The sequence below is a fragment of the Anomaloglossus baeobatrachus genome, chromosome 6 (genome assembly GCF_048569485.1).
Source record: "Anomaloglossus baeobatrachus isolate aAnoBae1 chromosome 6, aAnoBae1.hap1, whole genome shotgun sequence".
NCBI lineage: Eukaryota > Metazoa > Chordata > Amphibia > Anura > Aromobatidae > Anomaloglossus > Anomaloglossus baeobatrachus.
This window is the reverse complement of record NC_134358.1, coordinates 427,919,016-427,943,996: the sequence shown is the minus strand read 5'-3', so window position 1 is coordinate 427,943,996 and position 24,981 is coordinate 427,919,016. Positions and strand designations below refer to the sequence as shown.

Here is a 24,981-nt window from a genome sequence, read left to right as displayed (position 1 = left end):
TAGCAATGAAGACTAATTACACACATAGAGAAAATGGCGACAACTCGGACTACTACACCCCAACAACTCCTCAGAACACAAACTGAGGTAAACAGCGGCGCCCCTCCCCCGCCCGTCAGTATATCACACCCATCCCCTCCTCTCCCCAGTACAGAGCTTCTTCCGATTAGAGCGCACTGCATTCTGGGATATGTAGTCAATCTTGCCTCCGCCTCCTTTAAGTCTCAGTGCACATAGACTACAAGGAACTACAATTCCCATCGTATCCCATCAGGGCGTGTTACAGCACGTGACCGGTGGCTAAGCAGGCAGCTAAAAAGCCGCAACACGGCCATTTTGTTCTAGACTGCAAAGCGAGCAGGTTTCGGCTTGTGTAGGCCTCGTCTTCAGAGCCTTAGCTGCTACTTGTCAGTCCGTGCTCCGGCTTCCCTCCTGTACACCGCCATCTCCCCCGTGCCCGAGCAGCTGTCCGGCCCGCGCCCTCCACACAGCAGTGCTCCGCTCTTCTCCGCCGCTCCGGCCGCCCGCAGCCTTTTCCTCTGCACTCCGTGCACGTAATAATATCGCATGTCCTCTATCCAGAACCTCAACTCTTTCGGTGAGTAGTGACGGCGGACTGCGCCGCGCTCGGGCTGCTGTGGTAAGTGGCGGCCCGTCCTGTAGGCCCGAGCGGCGCCGTCCTGGAGGCTTTACCCCGCTCCATCTTTGTCTCCTGTTACAAGATGGCGACATGTTGTGCAGAGGAGGCCTTGGGAGAGCGGCTGTTATCTGGGGTGGGTGCCTCTGCCCCGTCCTCCGGGCTGGGTGCCGGCCGTGGGGAGAAGCCCTCCGGGGGTCGGCCACAGGGGAGCGGGGCAGGATGGGCCGGGCGGGAGTGTGATCACAGGGTGTCAGCCATCACCGGCTACTGCACTAATGAGGCTGTTATCAGCAATAGTCTGCTCTGCAGTAAAAATGCTGCTTCCAGAAAGCACTTTTTGCTGTAATGTTGACAGTACACTTAAATGTTTTTTTTTTTTTTTTCTGCAAATCTGCAGCTGTTGCTGTTTTGCACCCATTGCTTTCAATGGTGAGATACTTGGACATGCTCCTTCTACCAGTCAGGGAGTGTGATTTCTGAGATGTCATAGCTGCTGGTACTGAGAAAGTAGCTTTTATTGTATGAGAAAAATGTCAGGTGAGCCTAGCCTTGCTGTAGGCTATAACTGAGGCCCCTACATAGAGATCGGATGAGCATTTTGTTTGATCCCTAGGATCATCCTTTACAAAGTGCCTAAGTTTTACTTCAGGGTATAAACTTATTGGCTGTCAGGTGGTGTCAGGTCTCTCCTCTCATCCCCCAGACTACTATGTTAGTCCTTGTGGGACTCGGGACAGACTTCACAGGGTAAAGTGAGTATAATCCAGCCCCAAATGGCTTTTTCTCCCACTCAAAATAGATATTCAAAGAAATATAAGGTATTACGGTATATCTGCATGCTGCGTTCTTGACTTTACAAAAAAAATGCACCTTCTGGCAGATTTGACAACTGTACATATTGTGTTTGACAGTGGTGAAAACACATGCATTTTCGTGTTTCATGTGGGGTCCCCTCCCTATATTTTATCCAGCACAGGAACAGCAGCTGCTGCAGGCTGCAACCCTCAGCTGTCTGCTGTACTTTGGCTGGTTATGAAAAATAGAGGGGACACCACTTTTGCAGCAGACACCTATAGGCTAATATTGGGGTGGGAAGGCCCATTATTTTGCCCTTTCCAGCCTAACATTAGTAGTCCGCAGCCACCCCAGAAGTGGTGCATCTATAAGATGTGCCAATTCTGGCACTGGCTCTTCCGTTGCCCTGGTGTGATGGCAATCGAGGCAATAATGGTAGCCCACAGCTGCCAATAAGTCCTAGATTACTGATGGCAGTTGTCTGAGACTCTGCGCCATCACTAATCTGTAAGTAGAAGTAAACACCCCAACTTTATTTGGAATAAAAAAAAACAGCCTTTTCACCACTTTAACCCCTAAACATCCCTGCAGGTCCAAAGTAATCCACATGAGGTCCCACGGCGATTCATCTCTGCTATATCCCTGACCTGTCACAGTGAGCACTGTAGAGCCTGACTGCCTGCTGACAACACAGAGCCATGCGGTGAGAATTAACTTGGGTGAACCTCTGACGTCAGCCTGGGTCCTGCAGCTGTGACGTCAGAGGTTCACCCGAGTTCATTCTCCTTGCGTGGCTCTGTCACAGCCTGATTTGCAGTCACAGGTGAAGGACTCCAGCTGTGACCTGGGAATCGCCTGAATGAATGCACCACTGCTCACTTCAGTCACTTAGGTAACCTGCTGTCACAGGAGGAGGACTCCAGCTGTGGCCGTGGGTAACCTGAGTGACTTCACCGCTGATAGCGCCACTCACTTCAGTTGCTCTGTGGATCTCACAGCGGGCAGCTTGTTCTATGGCACTTGCTGTGAGTGTCACATGTAACAGTGCTGGAAGCGTCGTGGGACATTTTGTGGACTGCGTCAGACCTGTAGAGGTATTTGGGGAGTTAACAAAGTGGTGAAAGAGGGTGGCTTTTTTTTTTTTTTTTTTTTTTTCTTTCAAATTATTTTTCGGTGTTCTTGTTTACTTTCACTTAATGATTAGTCATTGGGGGTGTCTCAGACTCCTGCCATCACTAAGCTATGACTTAGTAGTTGCTGTGGGCTGCCATTAACTAATTACCCTGATTGCCACCACACCAGGGCAATCGGGATGAGCCTGGTGAAGTCCCGGGACTGTCGCATCTCATGTATGCAGCAATTCCATGCGGCTGCTGATATTTTTTAGGCTGGGGGCTCCCAATAACGTGGGTCTCCTCAGTCTGAGAATACCAGTCCCCAGCTGTGAGGTTGGATCTTGGCTGGGTTTCAAAATTGAGGGAGAGGGAACTGCATGCCATTTTAGTGTACTGTATGATAGACCCGCCCACTGGCAGCTGTGATTGGTTGCAGTCTGACAGCTGTCAGTGTAAGGGTGTGTCTGACCAACTAATCATAAGCACTGGTGGGCGGGGAAGCAGTGAATGAGATGAGCCTAATGAGCAGGTGAAGTGAAAGTCTAATGAGCGGCCGGCACTCAGAATCAGGAGAGGCAGTGTGACGGCTGTGCCGGCGATCGATGAGGGAAGCGGAGAGGGCATGGAGAAAAGCTGGAGACCTGCGTTTTTGTTGACAAATGCATCTAAAACACAGCTAAACAATTTGGTTGTGTTTTTGTTTGTTTTTTTTGTTTACACCTGATTTCAGTGGGTAGAAAATGTTGTCAAAACAATGAAGTGACATGCTGGTTTTTTTTTGGTCAACGATTTTGGCAAATATTTGTCAAATGCTGCCGAAAAAGCCAACGTACGTATGAAATGTCTGATTTCTCATACTTTGCTGGGGAAGCAAAACGCATGCATTTTGTCAATGACACGGTGCAGTTTAAAACGCAAGAAAAAAAATGCAGCTTGCGCACATGACCTTACTATGTACATGTTTAAAAGCAGAAAAATACACATCAGGATTACTGTTTTCTTGCTGTACCTCCAAAAACACAGTAAAAATGATCAAAATACTGTACCCCAAATTAGTATCAGAAAAATGCAGACTCTCAACATTCAAGCACCTCTAAGGGCTTGTGCGCACGTTGTGTAATTTCATGCGTTTACGCAGCGTTTAGAATTAGCACTGCAGCATAAGCCTGCGTCCCCAGCACAATCTATGAAGATTGTGCATGATGCTTTTTTGAACGCAGCGATTTGTCAAAAATGTTACAAAATCACTGCGTTTAGAAATGCAGCATGTCAATTGTTCCATGTGCTTTGGATGCAGCTCCTACTGTCTATGGGAGAGGCGGCATTTTTCTGCAGAAAAACCGCATCCACTACAGTCTCTGCAGCGATTTCACACAAGAGCTGTAAAATCGCTGCAGAAATTTCTGCAGTGACTCAACGTGCGCACTAGCCCTTAGGGCTATATTCACACGCTGCAGTTTTGACTGCAACCAAAACTGCACCTTGTCAAAGCCTGGAAATGTAAAAAAACTGATCAGAAAATTCTGATTTTATGTTTGTCAGTATAGAAAGTGGCAACTGCAAGAACATACTGCATTTTTGTTGGAAGCTTTACAAACTGCAGGCAAAAAAATGCAATGTGCGCACAGCAAATCTGAATTCGCAAACACGTTTGTCAAATTGATTTCTGCAAGATCTGTTTTTGCATTCACACACCCCCCCAAGTCTATGGAAAACTGATTACTTTTCAGCCATCCGCTTTTCTTGCAGTTGTAATGGATCTGTTTTCTTTCTTACAAGATCCATTTCAAATGGAAAATGGCAATTTGTCAAGTTTTGTTCTCCATAGAATCCAGTGTTAAACCAAAATAAACGAATACAGAATCAGTTAGTTAACTACTTAACTGACAAATTTGTTTGCGGAACTTTTTTGCTAACGGACTTCTGCAGGAACTGCTCTAATGGATGATTAGAGAGAAACGAGAGGAAAAAGGGGTTTCTACTAGTGAGACCAATAAATGGTCAAAAATAATGCACAATCAATCAACCTCTTGAAATACAAAGGGAATTTTTATTGACAACAATTTTTACAAGAGGAGAAAGTACATTTTATTATCAATTACATAAATAAGGTGAACCAGGTAAAGACGGGAAAATACCGCAACCCAGACACGCCATGTGGTACACAGATGGGAAAACAGATGTACATGCAATGGTTAAAGGAGGTATATATGGCTGAATATAGTCAAAAACAATTCAGGGCTAGGAAGCTGCCAAAAGCTCATTAGAGATAATCTGACAAAAGGAGTAAGCATTGTTAAAATATGACAAATAGTACATTGCATGTACATCTGTTTTCCCATCTGTGTACCACATGGCGTGTCTGGGTTGCGGTATTTTCCAGTCTTTACCTGGTTCACCTTATTTATGTAATAAAATGTACTTTCTCCTCTTGTAAAAATTGTTGTCAATAAAAATTCCCTTTGTATTTCAAGAGGTTGGTTGATTGTGCATTTTTGACCATTTATTGGTTTCACTAGTAGAAACCCCTCTTTTTTTTCTCTCGTTTCTCTCTATGCTTATTATGGGGTCTAGTGATATCTACCAACCATGATAGATCTAAGTGTCCCTATTCTTGTTTTATGTGTCTAATGGATGATTACTGGACATGTGAACTCAGCCTTAGGCTATGTGCGTACTGTCACTGCAGAAATTTCTGCAGCGATCTGAACAGCACACGTGCGCTTCAAATCGCTGCAGAGAAGTCCGTAGTGGGGAAAAAAAACCCCGATTCCATGCGCTCTTCCTGCAGCTCCTCCCATAGACAGAGCAGGGGCTGCAGGCAAAGCGCACGGAAGAAGTGACATGTCACTACTTAAAACATGCGCTTCGGGCAGCAGCCGAAGCGCTGCGCTTTAAGACACAATGTGTGCATGGCTCCTGCACAATCTCCATAGATTGTGCAGGGGACGCAGGATGCATGCAGTTATGCTGCGCTGCAGAGCGCAGCGTAACTGCATGAATTACCCACACGTAGCCTTCCTTAGGCTATGTGCGCACTTCTTTTTTTTTTTTTCTTTTTTTTTTTTGACACTGCATTTTTGTGCATTTTTTGCTGCTAAAAACGTACCTGCAGTATAAACATATGCATTTTTGCCACGTTTCGGTACATTTTTGGCTGCGTTTCACTTTTTGATCACTGCGTTTTTCCAATGTATTGCATGGGTGTAAAACGCAGAAAAGAATTGACTTTTTTTTTTTTTCAGCTCAAAAATGCAAAAAAAAAATGCTGTGCGGACAGCGAAAACGACAGCTCAGACTTTGCTGGGGAAGCAGTCATGCAGTTTAGAGCCCAAAAACGCAATGAAAAACACACTGTGCGCACATAGCCTTACAAGGGAGCTGGGGGGGGGGGGTGTCCAGTTTTGTACACCAGATGCTGGGACATCTGCCTTCATGTCAGGCCGGGGCCACATGGGACTAATGCGATCCTCGCATGACGCTGGCAGCACAGCAGGAGAACGATCCGCCCCCTGCTGTGAGATCGTTGGTCGTCGCTGAATGTCCTGGGCCATTTTTGACTCGTTGGGAGTCCTTCTGGGCAGGATGGATCTGTATGTTTGACACCTACCAACAATCTCATGAACTACCTAGATGGGAACTTAGTGACACGTAGGCGTAGTTGCGTCACCTTTTCCGCGCCCCCCCCCCTCTGCACCGATTGGTTGGCGCTGAGAACAGTACTGCGTTCTGACTTGGTATCGCTTCATGCTTCGTTCCTTTTTGAGCCTTGCTTTGAAGATAAAACGAAGGGGGGATGAATCCGGGTGCAGATGCAGCTTCGATCCGAAAGGCAAGTAACTGGGAACAAAGTACGAATGAATCCGGGTGGAGTCACAGGTTCTAGCCTCAAAGCAAGGCTCAAAAAGGGACAAAGGATGAAGCGATACAAAGTTGCCTTCTAGGCCGGCCACCTAATCAGAACGCAGTATTGGCCACCGAGTGGAGGGGTGTGAAAAAGGCGATGCATATGCACGCCTACTTGGCTTACAGCGTCAAACACTACACCCCTATTCGAGGTCGGAATTGTTACATAGCTGCTCTGTGACAGGGTCCCAACGAGATCGTTATACAGGTCGCTACATCGTTACTAAAGTCGTTGGGAAAATGACTGAGACATCTCGCCAACGATCCGGAAACTGATGTAGTAACTATCTCGTTATGCATCAGAGGTGCTGGGTGGGGAATAGAGCTGGAGTGGCATGATTCATTTTTGTGCATATCAAAATAGATATTAATTTATTGCTGCACTTTGAAAGGGCTAAATGTGCATATAAATAGTTTTGGGAGTTAAATCCTGCTGACGGATACCCTCCATGCTAAATGTATCTTGTGTAGTGAAGATTGGTTTATAGCTTCTCTCAAGTGACTGAAGTGTGCTGTTCCTATGCTAATTAGGCCGTTAACTTGTTGAAGAGCGCTGTTTCCCCAGACTAGTTGTTTCTTTCCATGTTATCGTGCCCTTATTAGTGTGCTAATATGAAGTCCAAGTACTGGTGTCACCAGTCCCTGGAAATCTTGTGCATAGCTGCCTTTGGCAGTCAGTGTGCCTCAGAAGCTGGGTGTACGCCTCCTGTCTTCAGAGGCACACTGCGCATGATCAGATGTGCACTTTTTTGAAGGATGCACTTCTGCTGCCAAAATGAGCAGCAGACATGCCCAAGATTTCTGTGGCGGATATACCTGTCTTCCTCCTTGCGCTGTCCTTCACACAAAGCAGGAAGGATGACGGAAGAAGATGGGAGGTACCAGGTGAAGACCAGGGATGCCCATCAGACTGCCTGCAGGTGGTGGTTGGGCGACTGTTTCACTTAAGTTCACACAAACCTCCTGTATGAGCCTGGGAGTTGAAATTGTGCAATCTTGCACTACACAACATATTTTAGGTGAGTCTAGTTAATAAAAACCTTTGTTTTACTTTCTCTGCCGATAGTGTGACTATCTTCTATTCTATAAAATGTTAAAATTACGGCATGGTGGATCTGCAGATTAGTTCTATTGAATTACTGTGAGTTACTTTATGTGCACGTGGCAGAAACTAGTCTGTTTTGGATTTCTGCCATGGATTCTTTGAAATTGCTTTAAGCAAATCTGGTGGATATTTCAACCTGTGAAAATGTGCTTTAGCTGTAAGCACCAGAGCCTTTTATTGTAAAGACTAGGTCAGACCTGTTTTGTGAGATCACAAATGTAGTTTTTATAATGTAATGCACAGCTGCAGTCTACTTATTAGCATCTCTGGCTCAGTCGCTCCATAGTGTAAGTGGGACTGGTATCTGTGTAGTACATGATCGGGCATGTAATGCTGCACAACCTTTTTTTTATTTTTTTTTTTCCTCTGACCTCACCATGGATGTCATGAGCAGGCTCAGTGAATGAGCCAATTACATCCACTAGGTGCCCATCCATTATACTTCTGCTGACTGTCCTTAGAGCTGATTGCAGCAGTCTAATCATTGGGTGTTGTGGTTAAACTGAAACCTTGCCTAACTGACAGGTGCCAATCCCATTATCCCTAAATGTGGTCAAGCTATCCCTTTTGGCAACTAACCTTATGGAAATGGTACAGCCCCTTTACACTAACAAGGTTGGCTATCCATAGGATGGATAATGTAATGTCCTGGTCAGTGGATCCAACTGCTTTGCAGCCGCCCTACCTCCACTGATCCCAAGAACTAAACCCCTGAAGGGTCCCTGAGTGACTAGAGGAATGATTTATCATGTACACATCCATTCATTCTCTAAGGCCTAAGGCTGTGTGCACGTTGCGTATTTGCATGCAGTTACGCTGCGATCTGCACTGCAGCGTAACTGCATGCGTCCTGCGTCCCCAGCATAATCTATGGAGATTATGCAGGAGACGTGCGCACGTGGCGTATTAGAGCGCAGCGATTCAGCTGCTGCCCGAAGCATGTCTCTGCTTTCCCGCCCTCTGCCTGCAGCTCCTGCTCTGTCTATGGGAGGGGCTGCAGTCAGCGCATGGAATCTGCTTTTTTTTTTTTTTTTTTTTTTTTCCCCCACTACGGACTTTTTGCAGCGATTTGAAGCGCACGTGTGCTGTTCAAATCGCTACAGAAATTTCTGCAGGGCCAGTACGCAACGTGCGCACATAGCCTAAGCCACACGGCGAGAAACGGTGCAAATTGAGTGCAATGAAACATCAAATTCCACTCGGACCAATATTAGCCTGTGTCAACGCACATGAGCGATTTTTATTTTCTCAGCCCTAATCGCACTGAGAAAATTGCAGCATATTGCGACAGTAATGTGAGACTCTCTCGCACCCATTCAAGTGTATGGGGTGAGAGAAATCGCACTGCACTCAGTGCACTGATGTACTGCGAGTGCAGTGAGAATCGCAATAGCCGGCTACGGAGGAAAGGGGGAGAAATCCCGTCCTCCCCTGAGCCGGCCCGCCCCCCCCCCGCAGCTGAGGTCCACTCGCACAGTTGGACCTCAGTCACAGGGACACTCGCATGACGCTCTGCTGTACTGCCAGCGTGAGCAGTGTCATGCGAGGATCGCACTAGTGGCTCGGCCTAAGGCTGGCCTGGGTACAGTTCAGACCTGTGGCCATGTCATGGTCTTGTGCAGAATGGAACAGCCAAAGGGGTAAAGAAAAAATTGGTGTGACAATGTGGTAGCTCTCTACCCACCAGCATCTCACATTTACTTGTATATGCAGATCCCTGCAGCTACAGTGGTGGAACAGGGATTCACCAGTATCCCTCTTCTGACATTGAGCCGGTGCATCTGAGCGCAGTGGCCTCACTATTAGGCTGGGGCCACACGGGGACTACTGCGATCCCCTTGCATGACACTCGGCTCGTGCTGGCAGTACAGCAGAGCCGAGTGTCATGCGTGTGTCCTTGCAACTGAGGTCTGTTCGTGGGAGCAGACCTCAGCTGCGGGGGGTGGGCCGGCACTCAGGAGGGGTGGGAGGGATTTCTCTCCCTGTCTCCTGCGTAGCCGGCTATTGCCATTCTCACACTGCACTAGCGGTACACCGGAGTACCGCGAGTACAGTGCGATTTTTCTCTCGCCCCATTCACATGAATGGGTGCGAGAAAGAGTCTCGCATTACAATCGCAGCATGCTGCGATTGTTTTCTCAGTCCGATTAGGGCTGAGAAAATAATCGCCCATGTGTGCTGACACACAGGCTAGAATTGGTCTGAGGGGAATGCGATGTTTTATCGCACTCCACTCGCACTGTTTTTCTCGCCGTGTGGCTTAGGCCTTAGGCATTTTTTGTGTTGGTGCATTCTTGGTTGCCTTTTGCTGCATTTTTGATCACTGCATTTTGCTGCATTCTTGCAATGCATTGCATGGGTAGAAAAACAAAAACTGACATTGCGTTTTTTGTTTTTTTTTTCCAACTCAAAAATGCATTAAAAAAACACTGCAGACAGCAAAAATGAAAACTCAGACTTTGCTGGGGAGGCAGTCATGCAGTTTTGTGACCAAAAACGCACCAGAAAAATGCGCAAAAAACACCACGAAAAATGCATCATGCGCAATATGGCCTAAGCCACACAGCATGAAAATCGGACCAAGAGGAATGCGATAAAACATCGCATTCCACTTGGACCAATATTAGCCTATGTGCCAGCACCCATGAGCGATTTATTTTCCCGGCCTCAACCGGACCGAGAAAACAATCGCAGCATGCTGCGACTGTAATGACTCTCTTGCACCCATTCAAGTCTATGGGGTGAGAAAGATCGCACTGCACTCACGGTACATTAATGTACCGTGAGTGCAGTGCGAGAATGTCAATAGCTGGCGACGGAGGAGAAGGGGAGAAATTCTTCCCCTCCAATTATTTTTATTCCGCTCATGACCTGTATGACCATAGACTGATTAGTAGGGTGGCTCCTACTGACTTTCCTGTTAAAGTGATGTTAGTTAAAAAAAGTGTCCAAATCTGGTATGTGTATAAAAAAGCAGCCTAGTGAACTTGAGTGATGGAGCAGGTCAGTTGTGACACAGCTTTCACCCTTCATTATGACCTTGGCCAAGCATACTCAAGCACCCTAATGCTCAATCAAGTATTGTGCAGTGATGAGTGAGCTCGCTCGTTAAAAATAGTTGAGTCTTACTATGAATGTTTGTCTCTATATTAAAGATTAAAGATCTGATATTGTCATATTCATGCAGGCTCATAGAAACTTGCTGAATAGCAAACTGTCCACAGTATGATAATAAAACAATGAGATTACGTTGCTTCTGAAACTTGGGCTTCAAATAGTGTATTTTCTTTCAGACCCCTTTGCTGATGCAACTAAGGGTGACGACTTACTCCCGGCAGGGACTGAAGATTATATCCATATAAGAATTCAACAACGAAACGGCAGAAAGACTCTGACCACTGTCCAGGGTATTGCAGATGATTACGACAAAAAGAAACTTGTAAAAGCCTTTAAGAAGGTGAATGGTTCACTTGACTGTTTCACTCTGCCTTTTTCTAACTTTAGCAGATGCTGTAACATAACTGCTATGACAGGTATACTTTTGTGACAGTTAATATTTTCTGTTGTAGAAATTTGCCTGTAATGGTACTGTGATTGAACATCCAGAGTACGGTGAAGTCATTCAACTCCAGGGTGACCAGAGGAAAAACATCTGTCAGTTTCTTATGGAGGTATGTGGTCCTGGCTGGTATATCAAAGACACTACTCTCAAATGTTAAGAATTTTCTGACGTACAAAGATATATTTTACTTGTATCAAAATGGAAGAATTTTCTGTTTATTCGATCAATGCTCCTTGGTAACTAATTTCTACAATGTACCTTCACTGAGTAGAATCCCTTGTCTGTCAACCAGACTAGTAAATGTGGGATAGAGGTCGTTGGGCATCCTCTTAAAAATCTCACTATGGTTTAGTTAATCTAAAAACAAGATAATGTAGAGTCTCAAACCATGAGTCCAGCACTGTATTGCTAAGGCCTAAGACACGCCGCATGAAAATTGGAGCGACTGTAATGCGATAAAACATATCGGACCAATGTTAGCCTGTGTGCCAGCACCCATGAGTGATTATTTTCTCAGCCCTAATTGGACTGAGAAGGCAATAGCAGCATGCTGTGGGTCCAATGCGATCCTAGGTTCTCTCGCACCAATTCAAGTCTATGGAGCGAGAGAAGACTCGTACTGCACTCGCAGAACACTGGTGTACTGCAAGTGCAGGGCGAGAATGGCAATAGCCAGCAACGGAGGAGAGGAAGAAATTTCTCCCTCTCCTCCGCAGTGCTGGCCTGCCCGCTCCCTGCAGCTGAGGTCCGATCGGACTTCAGTCGCAGTGACTCTGCTCCCGCTGTGCTGCCAGCAGGAGCAGAGTCATGCGAGGATCGCAGTGTGGCACCAGCCTCACTGGGCTGCTTCCTGTAGCTTAACTAAAATCAATACTTTAGAAGGAGGAAACACTGGCACCATTCAGCGAGCTAACCACTTAATCCTTATTCCAGGCGTATGCACGCATTATATGGCAGTAAATTCCATTGCATACTGGCCATGGTGCTCATTCCAATAGACCACAATTCACTATCCATGAAGGAGATGGAAGGCACTCACCAGAAATGCGGTAAAAAAAGCTGTTTCTTCAACCATCATATTACAGAGGCACATCAGGCAGATAGTACAGTTCTGAGATTTGCAGGTTTGGAGTGAGTGGAGCAGAAAATGGAGGGAGGAGACCTTCATAAATTTCTTCTACAGAGTCTTGGTATATTATTAAATATGATGCATTGGGCCCATTAGGATTGAATGAGAGGAATGACCTGACTGTCTTCCTCCGAGGCATTATTGTCCTCCTTGGAATACATTCTTGGTATTAGAAAAAAATTCTCTCTCATTACTAGAAATAAAGGAAAAAAGTTTTTTTTTTCCCCCAGCAAAAAAAGTTCTCCTCACTCTGCTTTGGCTCCATTTTGCAAAAATAATATATAAAATATATCTAGGTGCTCCAGTGTAATAGATATTACTGAAAAATGTATTTAACTGGAAATTGTATTTTGTATGTCCGTTTTGTTTTGATCATTGCATTCTGTGTTTGTAAACACTTAAATTCACCAATTGAAGTTGCACATCAGGTATGTGCTTAAGGGTATGTGCGCACGTTGCTTTTTACCTGCTTTTTTGCTGCTTTTACTTCTGCGCTGTTTAATGCCAAAATGGATGTGTTCTTCTATTCAAGCAAAGTCTATGGGAATTTGGGTTTCTTGTTCACACTATGTTGTTCAAAATGCAGCCTTTTTGAGGCAGAACTTTGGTCAAAAACTCAGCTTTTCAAAGAAGCAACATGTCAATTGTTTTTGCCATTTGGGTTTTGCACTGCAAAGCTGAGTTTTTGACCAAAGTTCTGCCACAAAAAGGCAGCATTTTGAACAACATAGTGTGAACAAGAAACCCAAATTCCCATAGACTTTGCTTGAATAGAAGAACACATCCATTTTGGCATTAAACAGCGCAGAAGAAAAAGCAGCAAAAAAGCAGGTAAAAAGCAACGTGCGCACATACCCTAAGAGTAGTACTCGCATCACTTTGTATGGACTCGTGAAAGCGGCAGTTTTTTAAAGACTCGAAACGGCCGTCGTCAGACGGATTGTGTTCCCACCTCCCCACGCCTTTTCCCCCTGACCTGATGGTTGAATAAACAGCTTTAAATTTTTTTTTAATTTTTTTTTTACTGCATTTCTGGTGTGCCTTCCGTCTCTCCTTCATTGATCAAATCAATACTTTATTAGCAGATCATCACTAGAAGACTTGTAAACCTGCTTCTGTGTATTCCTTTTCATGTGTTGTGTATGCCCCAACACACACACACACTCACACTCACACTCTGGTGGCAGCTTTCTACCTATACAGTGTAAACAGCTGCCAATCAGTGGTGTGGGTGAGGTTATGTGGAGCTCATCAATCAGAACTGGAAAACATGCAGTAGATAACTTTTTTAAACTACATAAAACAGAAAATTGTCACCTGCTGGAATCTTGGTCTGTCTTTTAATCATGCTGATCTCAGGATGGCAAAGACATAGTGAGATTCCCTTTAAATCTCTCCTGACTGTCCCATCCAACTAAATAGTTATGAAACAAGTAACTTTGCCACCAATCAGCGTGCCTTTAATTTTGTATTATGCTCTTTGGGAAAAAAAAAAGCTGTGCTCCAAGGGGAGCAGAGTTTCTTGCATCTAATATCTTGGCTGCTTTATAGATGTTCTTCTACTGTGGTGGGGTGTCAATGGAGAAAAGATGCAGTTCTAGTGGACTTTGAGCTGCTGGTCAGGAAGCTCAAATCAAGTGATTCATAATGCAGCAAGAAGTTAATTATTCTCTATGCACCAGAGACTTTACCTCTGATTCATCAAGACCGGCATTGCTCAGTGTTGCTGAGGGGGTGCTGGAGTCAACTCAAGTCACTAAGATGTGCATTTCTCCTAATGAATACAGCTTGTCTGAAGTGTTATGCTTTTTTTTTATATTTTTCTCCATCCCCCCCCCCATCCCCCACCACCTTCAGTTGGGCACAGAGGTAAAATTTCTGGTGTAGTGCACACCTTTAGCTAATCATGAATTAGATGAGCTGTGGCATCACTCCCAACTCTGCATAGTTTGTCAGGCAAAACTAGAATGAAGATAGTTGCAGAGTTTTTTTTCAAACTTTGCTTGAGGGAAAAAAAATTAATCGTGTTTTCTGCCAAATTTCTGGAAAAACACTTAAATCTTAATATTTGCACTTGTAGCCTGCTGGACTGTCTATCCTGATTGCATAAACTTTAAAATTGCTGGGATATACGTCGCTGTACATGGATAGAATACCACTACATATGATTACATTAACCCATTTTCTGGTAATACGCATTTAAAGTAACTACATATACAAAGAAAATGAATGTCAGTCTTCACAAAAGATACAGGTTTGAATTGAGATTGCAGTCCCTTAAATGTAATGTTTTGATTAGTAAGACCTTCCTCAACTGTAGACGGGGAAACTATGGAATAGTGCTGATATAATGGGCACATGCTCCGTTTCTCCCCCATTAGTTTTCCTAGGGGACTTGATGCAGCAATCTGATCGCTTGGGCTATATACAGAAATTCCAATGTTGCTGCGTGTAGTGAAAAATCTCTCCTTTGAACCCAATCGACAGGCAGGGTTTCAAAGGGGTGCTGCTCTGACTAGCATGGTGGTCTGCAGCAGCCCCCCTTTACTGCTATGGCAACAAATTGGTAACTTGCAGTCACCTCACTAGTGCGCTGATGAGTGCTTAGAATGGCGCACCCCCATGCCAGCATTAAGTCAGTTTGACTGCAGGATTTAACAGGAAAACAATTGCATGTGCAGTGGAGCTCCACCCACAATTGTTAGGGCTGATCCTAGCTGTACTACACAGCAATCACCTGCTGGGCATGGAGCAAGCTCGCCCAATGAGCCCACTCCATACACCCACTTCCAACTTGCCGTTCATGAACGATTCAGGTCATGAAAAGGTACAAATATACATTTGACCCCTGGCTGTGTACATGAGTGCCCCTTTAACCCCTTCAGCCCCCAGCCTGTTTTCACCTTAAAGACCCGGCCATTTTTTTGCAATTTTGACCAGTGTCACTGACAGGTTATAACTCTGGAACACTTCAACGAATCCTGGCGATTCTGAGATTGTTTTTTCATGACATATTGTACTTCACGTCAGTGGTAAATTTAGGCCGATATGTTTTGCGTTTATTTGTGAAAATTTTGCAATTTTCAAAATTTGAAATTTTATGCCCATAAATCTAAAAGATATGTCACACAAAATAGTTACTAAATAACATTTCCCACTTGTCTGCTTTACATCAGCGCAATTTTTGAAGAAAAAAAAAATTTCCGTTAGGAAGCTAGAAGGGTTCAAAGTTCATCAGCAATTTCTCATTTTTCAAACAAAATTTACAAAAAAAAATTTTTTAGGTACCACATCACATTTGGAGTGATTTGAGAAACCTAGGCGACAGAAAATACCCAAAAGTGACCCCATTCTAAAATCTGTACCCCTCACTCTGCTCAAAACCACATCCAAGAAGTTTATTAACCCTTTAGGAGCTTCACAGCAACCAAAGCAATGTAGACGAAAAAATGAATGTTACTTTTTTAACACAAAAATGTTACTTTAGCCATAAAAACTAGTATCACTAGTATTATCACAAGGGTATCAGGAAAAATGCATCATAAAATGTATTGTGCATTTTCTCCTTAGTACGCAGATACCTCATATGTGGTGGAAACCAAATGTTTGGGCACACAGCAGGACTCGGAAGACAAGGAGCGCCATTTGAATTTTTGAGTGCAAAATTAGCTGCACTCATTAGCGGACGCCATGTCGGGTTTGAAGACTCCCTGAGGTGTCTAAACAATGGAGCTCCCCCATAAGTGACCCCATTTTGGAAACTAGAGCCCTCAAATATTTTTTCTAGATGTTTGATGTACACTTTGAACCCCTGGGGTCTTCACAGAAGTTTATAACGTTGAGCCGTGAAAAGAGAACTTTTTTTTTTTTTTTTTTTTTACCACAACTGTTGCTTCAACCAGGTAGCTTTTTTTTTATCACAAGGGTATCAGGAAAAAATGCACCATAAAATGTTTTGTGCATTTTTTCCTGAGTACGCAGATGCCCCATATGTGGTGGAAATCAAATGTTTGGGCACATGGCAGGACTCTAAGGCAAGGAGCGCCATTTCACAGCAAAATTGGTTGGAATTATTAGCGGACACCATGTTGCGTTTGGAGACCCCCCTGAAGTGCCTAAACAATGCAGCTCCCCCACAATTGACCCCATTTTGGAAACTAGACCCCCTCATGGAATTTATCTAGCTGTTTAGTGAGCACTTTGAACCCCTGGAGGCTTCCCAAACGTTTGTAATGTTCAGCCGTGAAAATATTTTATTTTTTTTTTTTACCACAATTTGTTTTTTCAAACAGGTAGCTTTTTTTTTTTTTTTTTCCACAAGGGTATCAGGAGAAATTGCACAATACATTTTATGGTGCATTTTTTTTTTCCCGAGTACACACCTCATATGTGGTGGAAATCAATTGTTTGGGCGTACGGCGGGGCTCAGAAGAGGAGCGCCATTTCACAGTAAAATTGATTGGAATTATTAGACGCCATGTTTCATTTGGAGACCCCCTGAGGTGCCTAAACAATGGAGCTCCCCCACGTGATCCCATTTTGGAAACTAGACCCCCCCCCCATACAAAAAAATTGGTTTGGCGAAATAAAAAAATAGACATCAGTAAAAAAAAATGAATAAAATAAAAAGAGCGCCTGCCACTAAGACCAGTGCCAAACGTGAGAGCAATGCACGAGTCTCGCATCGCACCATCCACTCCAGTCTGGAAGCGAGCAACTGCGCTGGATAATTCGATGCGAGAGGGCGGGGCGGAAGATGAGAGGGCGCAGCGGGTGGAGGAGCGGCAGAGGATGGGGAAAAGGCACAGCGGGTGGAGGAGCGGCAGAGGATGGGAAATGGCGCAGAGGATGGGGGGGGGGGGGAGGGAGGTGAGATGGGGATACCTACCTTACAGGATGGATCTAGGCAGCAGGATCACAGCAGACAGAAGAGGCAGCAGATGGAGGCAACAGATTGAGGAGTGTGAGAGGGGGCAGTAGATGAAGAGGATGGGAGAGAGCAGGCAGCAGATCGGGCAGGGGGGCAGAGTCTGATGGAGAGAGATATGGCACATGGAGGAGGGGGGCCCCGGGGGGAGGGTGGCTTGCAGCACATGGCGAGATAGGAGGTGTAGTGGCGATGGAGAAGGGGCAGCCGATGAAGGAGGCGGCGGCCGCCTATCGGGAACACTGGCGGCCGATTCGGGGGCAGCAGCGGCTGAAAAAGGTGGGTGCGACGGTGGCGGGGACAGTGGCGAGCGTGGACAGCGGTGGATCGGGAGCGGCGGCGGGGACAGCGGTGGATCGGGAGCAGCGGCGGGGACAGTGGCGAGCGTGGCGGCGGGGACAGTGGTGGATCGGGAGCGGCGGCGGGGACAGCGGTGGATCGGGAGCGGCTGCGGGGACAGCGGTGGATCGGGAGCAGCGGCGGGGACAGCGGTGGATCAGGGGCGGGCGGCAACTTACCGATGGGCACCCGCAGAGACCGCTCTCCTCGGCTTCCAGGGACGGTCACAGGCCGCAGATCCACATTGATTGGAGAGAGAGGTCACAAGACCACCCCTCCTGAGGTCAGGCAGAGGTCCCCCTCCTTCCCGACTCTACCGTTTAATCAAAGAAATTGGATGCTCCGGGACCGCGATTTCGCCATGATGTACTGGGTACGTCATGGGTCGTTTAGCACCATGTCACCGTGACGTACCCAGTACGTCAAAGGTCGTTAAGGGGTTAAAAGAAATCTGTCACTTTTTTTTTTTTTTTTTTGCACCCCCCCCCCCCATATGACAGCAGAATAGATAGCCTAATTCCAGCAATGTCACTGTGCTGTTTACTGTCTTATCAGTGCTTTCCCTGCTGCAGTTATACAGGTCATGGTGCTAGACTACCTGGTAGGACATGAAGTAGTCCTCTGATCTACTGTTGATTAAACAGTGTTTTGGTTTTTGTTTTTCCGTTTTATTATATAAAAGCTAAACTAAGCAGCCCAGTGTGTAGGTACCTGTTGTCCTCAACTGAAATTTGGTCTGGAAGCAGCCATATGTACACACTGTACAGCTTTGAACACTGCAGTTACATTTAGTGGCCACTGCTGTTTCCCTCAAGTATTGGACACCCATCAATCTCATTCATAGTTCTAATCTTAAGACATAGATATTACTTATCACTTGCTTAGTCCTTGACATCCCTGAAGTGTAAGGCAGTCATCAAGACTGTTGTATTTAACTTGTCACATCTTACTCCAGCACTCACTCGAGGCATGTACATCTTTTGGCTGCTGTGCACCTCTGCAAGAAATGGACTGGAGGCAGGGATTGGTGTAAATCTTCTGACACCTGGACAAGCCCCACCAACTTATCAAATGGTTGGCAGAGGAAGCCAAGACTGCAGCACATTTTACAAACTAGGACTTGTGCGGTTAAATTACATAACTGTCATAAACCTGCTGATTCTACACTTCTTTTACTTTCCTATAGAGCACTATTAATTCCACAGCTCTTTAACATTTAGACCAGAGGTCTCAAACACGCAGGCCGCATGCGGCCCCTGAGGCTGCTTGTTGCGGCCCACAGACCCTGTGACAATCGCGGCTCTATGCTGAGGGTCGGCGCCAGCACAACTTTACTGCATTTGAATCCATTTGCGGTGCCATGCAGAGGAGCTGTCGGCTCTATTCCAGTTGCTGCTGTCTGCCAATCAGATGCAAGGAGGTGACATCATACAGCGACGTCACTTCTTTGCATCTGATTGGCAGGCAGCAGCCAGTGGTCCAGACACAGCTCCTCTGTCCGGCACCGCAAATGGATTCAAATGCAGTAAAGTTCCTACCGGCGCAGAGTCTCGGCAGAGCTGCGATTGTTACAGGCCGCAACAAGCAGGTAAGGTGCGTGCTCAAGATCAGGACCCGCGGCATTGTGGACACAGCGGGTCCTGATTGGCGGGGCCGCAAGTCTCCTTCTTAGGAGACCGCAGCTGCCTGTGATCAGGGTTTGGGCTGCTGTGGTCTCCTTGCTGTATTCTCCCTAGGGAGGACGCTTCCGACTCAGCAGCATAAACTTACATGCTGCAGCCTCGAAGCTGCACCGCAGGTCAGTTTTCACTGCGGGCAGTACACAGTGGGCATGGGGTTTTTAGAAATCCCATGCCCACTCTTTGTACTGTACATAGCAGGGTTTTGGACACAGCTGAAGCATACTGCATCAAACGCTGCAAATACTGATCGTGGGAACGGAGGAAAGGTGAGGTTTTTGTTTTTGGCATGGGCAGAATACTACAGGCTGCTGCTAATTGTAAAACAATATTACAAGAAGGTGATGATTAAAAAAATGCACGCTTGTTATAATATACAAGCAAAAGTTTAAAAATGATCCAAAGGTGTATAGAAAACATGGAATCACTAAAAATGTTCACTTTGTCCTGCAAATAATGCAGCCCCCTCAATTTATTTTTTTCTATGTGGCCCATTCCCCCAGCTGAGTTTGAGACCCCTGATTTAGACTGAGCCCCAAAAGGGACAGGGATGACCACAACTTTACTGTGCACACTGCTGATTGACATGATATATCGAAGTTCTAACTTTGTTTTTTTTTTTTTTGCAGATTGGCATTGTTAAGGAAGAACAGCTGAAGGTCCATGGTTTCTGAGATGTGAATTATATTCATTCTTTCCTGCCAAGGCTGGCACTCCTCAAACATGAATATTTGCAGTAGAAGGACTTTTAATATGTCTGAGCATTCAACTCTAGGTCCTTTTGTGCATGACTATCGAAAGCGTGTAAAGAGTAGGCTAGTAACACATAAAAAAATAGCTGTGAGATGGTAGACTGGAACAAGGGGTTTTAGCGCATTTCCAATGGAAATGTTTTAGTGATCTGTCAACTTTTTTCCACTTGATTTGATGTTTTTGTTGTATTAAAAACATGTTTGTTGCTGCCTATCTTGGTTTTTGTGCTCATTTCTTGTCACTACAAATCTTACAATAGACAGCTATCTACCTAAATACTTTCACTAGTCTTCTCTAGAGTGGAACCTACTAGCCAGCGTTTAAATATTATATTGCAATGTCCATTTAGAACACAAGTTAATCCACTCTTCATATGCAAGTGTTTAGTACAAATGTATACTTGCAAAAATATGCTCATACAAGGTGTCAACACATGTAGTGGTGTACAGAAAAAGCTCAATTTACTGTTATTGCAAGCTTGAATATGTGAAGCACATGGCTTCAGTGTGGCACACCACCTGTGTATGGGTGCCATCAAAACAATGTACCATGAAGGCAGTATATAAATAAAAACCTGCTGTCTGCATAAGTGAAATCATATTACCAACACACTTGCAAAATTATACCATGTCTCAAAATAAAGGTAAATCAAAGTAATCAGACCCCTCAGGCTACAGATCAACATTAGGGATAAAAAAAAATAGTTTTTTTTGTGTTTTGTCTTTTTCTTTCTATTTCAAAGACAGCTTTTGGTTTCATATTTTATGCTGGTCAAACATGGATATTTTAAAGAGTATTACTGGAAAGTATAAAAGCAGGTCACTAGCAAACACCTTGTATGCCTGACCCATCCAAATACAAACGATCCTTCAATGTGGTCCAGGGTCAGCTAAAGGTAGGACACTCCTTTGGTACACTCTACAGCCATTAAATGCAAAGGCTCTTAAGATATGGATGCCTACTGAGGGGGTAAAGTAAATGGTAAAAATCATAGAGCAAAGATTGTAGTCTTCATGAAGTATAATTTTTGAAATTTGGCAGCATGGCTTAAATGGAACGGTCAGCAGGTTTCTTGCTATATAATCTGAGGGCTGCATGAAGTAGAGGCTGAGACTGATTGCATAAATGTTTTTGTCTCAATACAATCTCTATCAAACTAGCTGCTTGTGTTCATCCTGGGTCATCCCTGCAGCCAGCACTGACCGTCCCTGTATACACTAGCATAGATATATCTTTAGAAAGCTTCTTTCTAAAGATCTTGTATGCTAATGAGCACGGAGACTAGTCTAAATGGAATTTCTCCCCCCCCCCCCGACTATCTGTCCTCTTAGCACACCTACAGGAGTGTACTAACATGCAACATGAAATTCAATTCAGCATCACCAGCGGTGACACAAGTACTGGTGTTCGCTGTGACTGCGCTTCTGAATGCCAGCACATCTGGTCATGCGCAGTATGAAACCGGGTGTATGCGTCCCAGCTTCAAAGGTCTATTGCACATGACTAAGTGCCCAGCATTCTGAAGAGCATTGACAGTGGACACAGGTACATGTATCATAGCTGGTGACACTGCATTGAATAGCATGATGGTACGGCCCTGTGGGTGTACTAACATGCTAATAGGGCGGACTAGTTGGGATAGAACGCCCCTTGAGACTTGTCCCTGCGCTCATTAGCATAAGATAAAGAGATCTTTAGAAAGTATTAAAGATTTTATCTTATGCTAGTATATGCAGGGATTAGCAATATGCACCCAGAACTGCTCGTGGTTCTGGGTGCATATTGCACCCAACTGGTTACCTTTTTTAATTTGTCGGCCATAACCAGGATTGGGTGCAAATTTCAGAAGAGGTGCACGTGTTTCTAGTAGGCTACATTTCCATGATCAGGAAGAAACTGAATTCTAGATACTGTGTAACTTCTCAGAGTTGCTAGTGTTCTCTGGGTGAATGCAGTGTCTGTGCCCACAAATAGGAATCTGGGCATAGTAGAGTTCTGCTCAGAACACTCTGCTCAAACACTCGTGTCTCCAAGTATAAATTGACATGTTGCAGGTCAGGAAACTGTGCCAGATGTCAGTTTACTGTGTCGAAAAGCAGTGGGCTGGAGATCTCCTTTAAATCCAATCTACTGTTTTTACTGTAAAATGCAGCATTTTGTACACAGCGAGAACACACTAGGCTATGTGCGTGTGTTTTTTGCTGCATTTTTTTTTTTAGTGCATTCTTGTTCTAAACTGCATGAATCTCCTTTCTCAGCAAAATCTGAGACTTTTTTTGTTTGCACATTGCTGTGTGGTGGTTTTTTTTTTTTTTTTTGTTTTGGGAGGGCTGGTATTTGGCCAGATACTAGTCTCTATGTTGAGTCTGAGGGACCAGAATCGGGCGCAAAGGGGTAGGAGCAAGTGCTACATACTCGCCTATCACAGGCAGCTGTCACACTGCTGCTGCGGCAGCTTTCATCTTCGGGCTGCTTCTCACTTGCGAGTTTCTCGCAGTAGAGCGAGCAATGCGAGAAAATCTCGCATTGGAATCGGACACATGTTAGTGAATGATTCAGCTCTCATCTGCGATATTTTTTTTTTTTTGCGAGTTTCTACTGCGAGTCTCTCCAATGCAAGTCTATGGGAGCGTGTAAAAAATCGGATGTCACAGGACGGCACTCACACATCCTAGGGACATCCGATTTTCTAAATACATTTCTCGCATGTTTCCTAAAACACTGGAAACGAGTGTATGTCAATCACTATTCTGTCAGTCGGTCTCTCCCTCTCGGTCTCTATTCTCTGTCGGTCCGTCACTATCTCTGTCCGTCTGTCTGTCATTTTCCCCTCATCTCTCATACTCACCGTTCCCCGATCTCCAGCGCGGCGCTGCACAGCATTCACACTGCTGCGGCGCCGGCTTTTACTATTTTGAAAAAGCCAGCCGCTCATTAAATCTCGTATTCCCTGCTTTCCCCGCCCACCGACGCCTATGATTGCAGTGAGACACGCCCCCACGCTGAGTGACAGGTGTCTCACTGCAACCAATCACAGCAGCCGGTAGGCGGGTCTATACTGTGCAGTGAATTACCCCGATCTGCAAACGCACCAGGGCAAATCGGGAAGAGCCGGGTACAGTCCCAGAACTGTCGCATCTAATGTATGCGGCAATTCTGGGCGGCTGCTGGCTGATATTGTTAGGCTGGGGGGCTCCCCATAACGTGGAGCTCCCATCCTGAGAATACCAGCCTTCAGCCGTATGGCTTTATCTGGCTGGTATTAAAATTGGGGGGAACCGCACGCCATTTTTTTTAAATTTATTTCACTGCACAGTATAGACCCGCCCACCAGCTGCTGTGATTGGTTGCAGTGAGACACCTGTCACTCAGTGTGGGGGCGTGTCTCACTGCAATCAATCATAGGCGCCTGTGGGCGGGGAAAGCAGGGAATACGAGATTGTTTAATGAGCGGCCGGCTATTTCAAAATAGTAAAAGCCGCCGGAGCAGTGTGAATGCCGTGCAGCGCCGCGCCGGGGATCGGTGAGTATGAGAGAGGGCTGCTAACTTCAGTCACTCAGGAGATTAGCGGTCACCGATGAGTCCTTCACAGGTGACCGCTAATCAGGACGAGGCACACACAGAGCCGGAGCATGACAATGAAGTCGGGTGAAGTTCACCCGAGTTCATTCTGATTGTGCGGCTCTGTCTGTGTCTGCTGTCATCTGCCATTATGCTCTGCTGCATGGCTGTCTGTGTCTGCTGTCATCTGCCATGTAGCAGCGCTGAATAGCAGATGACATAGTAAAAAATACGCATTACACACGCTAGTAAAATCATTAATTTATTCAGAAAAAGCATTGCACTTGCGTTGCACTTGGACCTAACGTGAACTAAAATCAGCCGAGTTTTTTTTTTTTTTTTTTTTTTTTTTTTTTTTTATATAGCCCAGTCGGACCGATTTTACTCGCATAGATGTGTTTCCAGTAGTGATGAGTGAGTATGCTTGTTACTACTCGGTACTCGCACGAGTATCACTGTACTCGGGCTACTCGGCGGGCACCGAGTAATCTCGCGATACTCGTGCTGTACTCGTGGTCTTCATCCCTGCATGTTGGCGCTCTTTTGAGAGCCAGCCCTCATGCAGGGATTGGCTGGCAGACCACTGCAATGCCACAGCCCTGTTAGTTGTGGAATTGCAGTGATTGGCCGGCCCGCACAGCGTGACCGAGCCTTTATACCGGTGAGCGCGCTGTGCTCTGCTCACAGCCATCCAGACAGTCAGTGCAGGGAGAGGGTTGCTGCTTCAGGGAAAGGTTTGCGGCCCTTTATAGTTAGTTCCGGAGCAGGGCTGCAAACAGTGTGACCAGAAGTCCTTCTCAGGACATACAATAAGTTGTATACAGGCAGGCAGGGAATAGCCAGGTCGGAGTACAGTAGCAGAGTCATTCTCAGGACTACTGTTGCTATATACAGGCAGGGTATAGCCAGGTTGGAATACAGGCTAGTGACCAGAAGAGTCCTTGTCAGGACTATTGTAGCAGTATACAGGCAGGCAGGGTATATAGCCATTCCTAGTGGTGACCGCATACCAGCCTTCATCATATCTGGGGCTGGTGTACAGTCTAAAACAGTCCAGATAGTGTCAGACTTCTCAGTAATTGTCGCTCCTAAAAACCTGTTAGGTTCTTATTGCGTCCGTGCTTGCATTTAAAAACTGCACGTGTGTGCCTGTCGGTGGCAGCGTCAGGCTCCATATTGTCCCTGGATAGAGATGTGCATGAGGGCCTCAAAACATTGTTCCCATTGCAAAGGAGCGGGTCTCCTGTCGTTGTAATGCCCATTCTGAAAGAATGGGCGAAAAAATTTACCACTGGGGGTATACCTGAAACAACGGCCTAACTATTGTAACGGTCATCATGATGGCGCATGAGGAGAAGGAGGAGCAGTCCAGCGATTAGCCAAAGTCCAGAAGTGTGTTACCATGGGTGAGTGGAGGTACATGGCAAATTCCCGTTACAAACTTTAAATTCTGCTGTCATTTGCTGGTG

General features: G+C 45.6%; 1 protein-coding gene across 1 annotated transcript; it reads left to right on the top strand.

Moving 5' to 3' along the window:
• Window positions 1-321: 321 nt before the first annotated feature.
• EIF1B (eukaryotic translation initiation factor 1B) lies at window positions 322-20,163 on the top strand. Its single transcript, XM_075316625.1, has 4 exons — window positions 322-598; window positions 10,855-11,018; window positions 11,131-11,232; window positions 19,827-20,163. Exons 1-4 carry the CDS (start codon window positions 568-570, stop codon window positions 19,869-19,871), a joined length of 342 nt encoding a protein of 113 aa, XP_075172740.1. The 5' UTR covers window positions 322-567; the 3' UTR covers window positions 19,872-20,163.
• The last annotated feature ends 4,818 nt before the right edge of the window (window positions 20,164-24,981 follow it).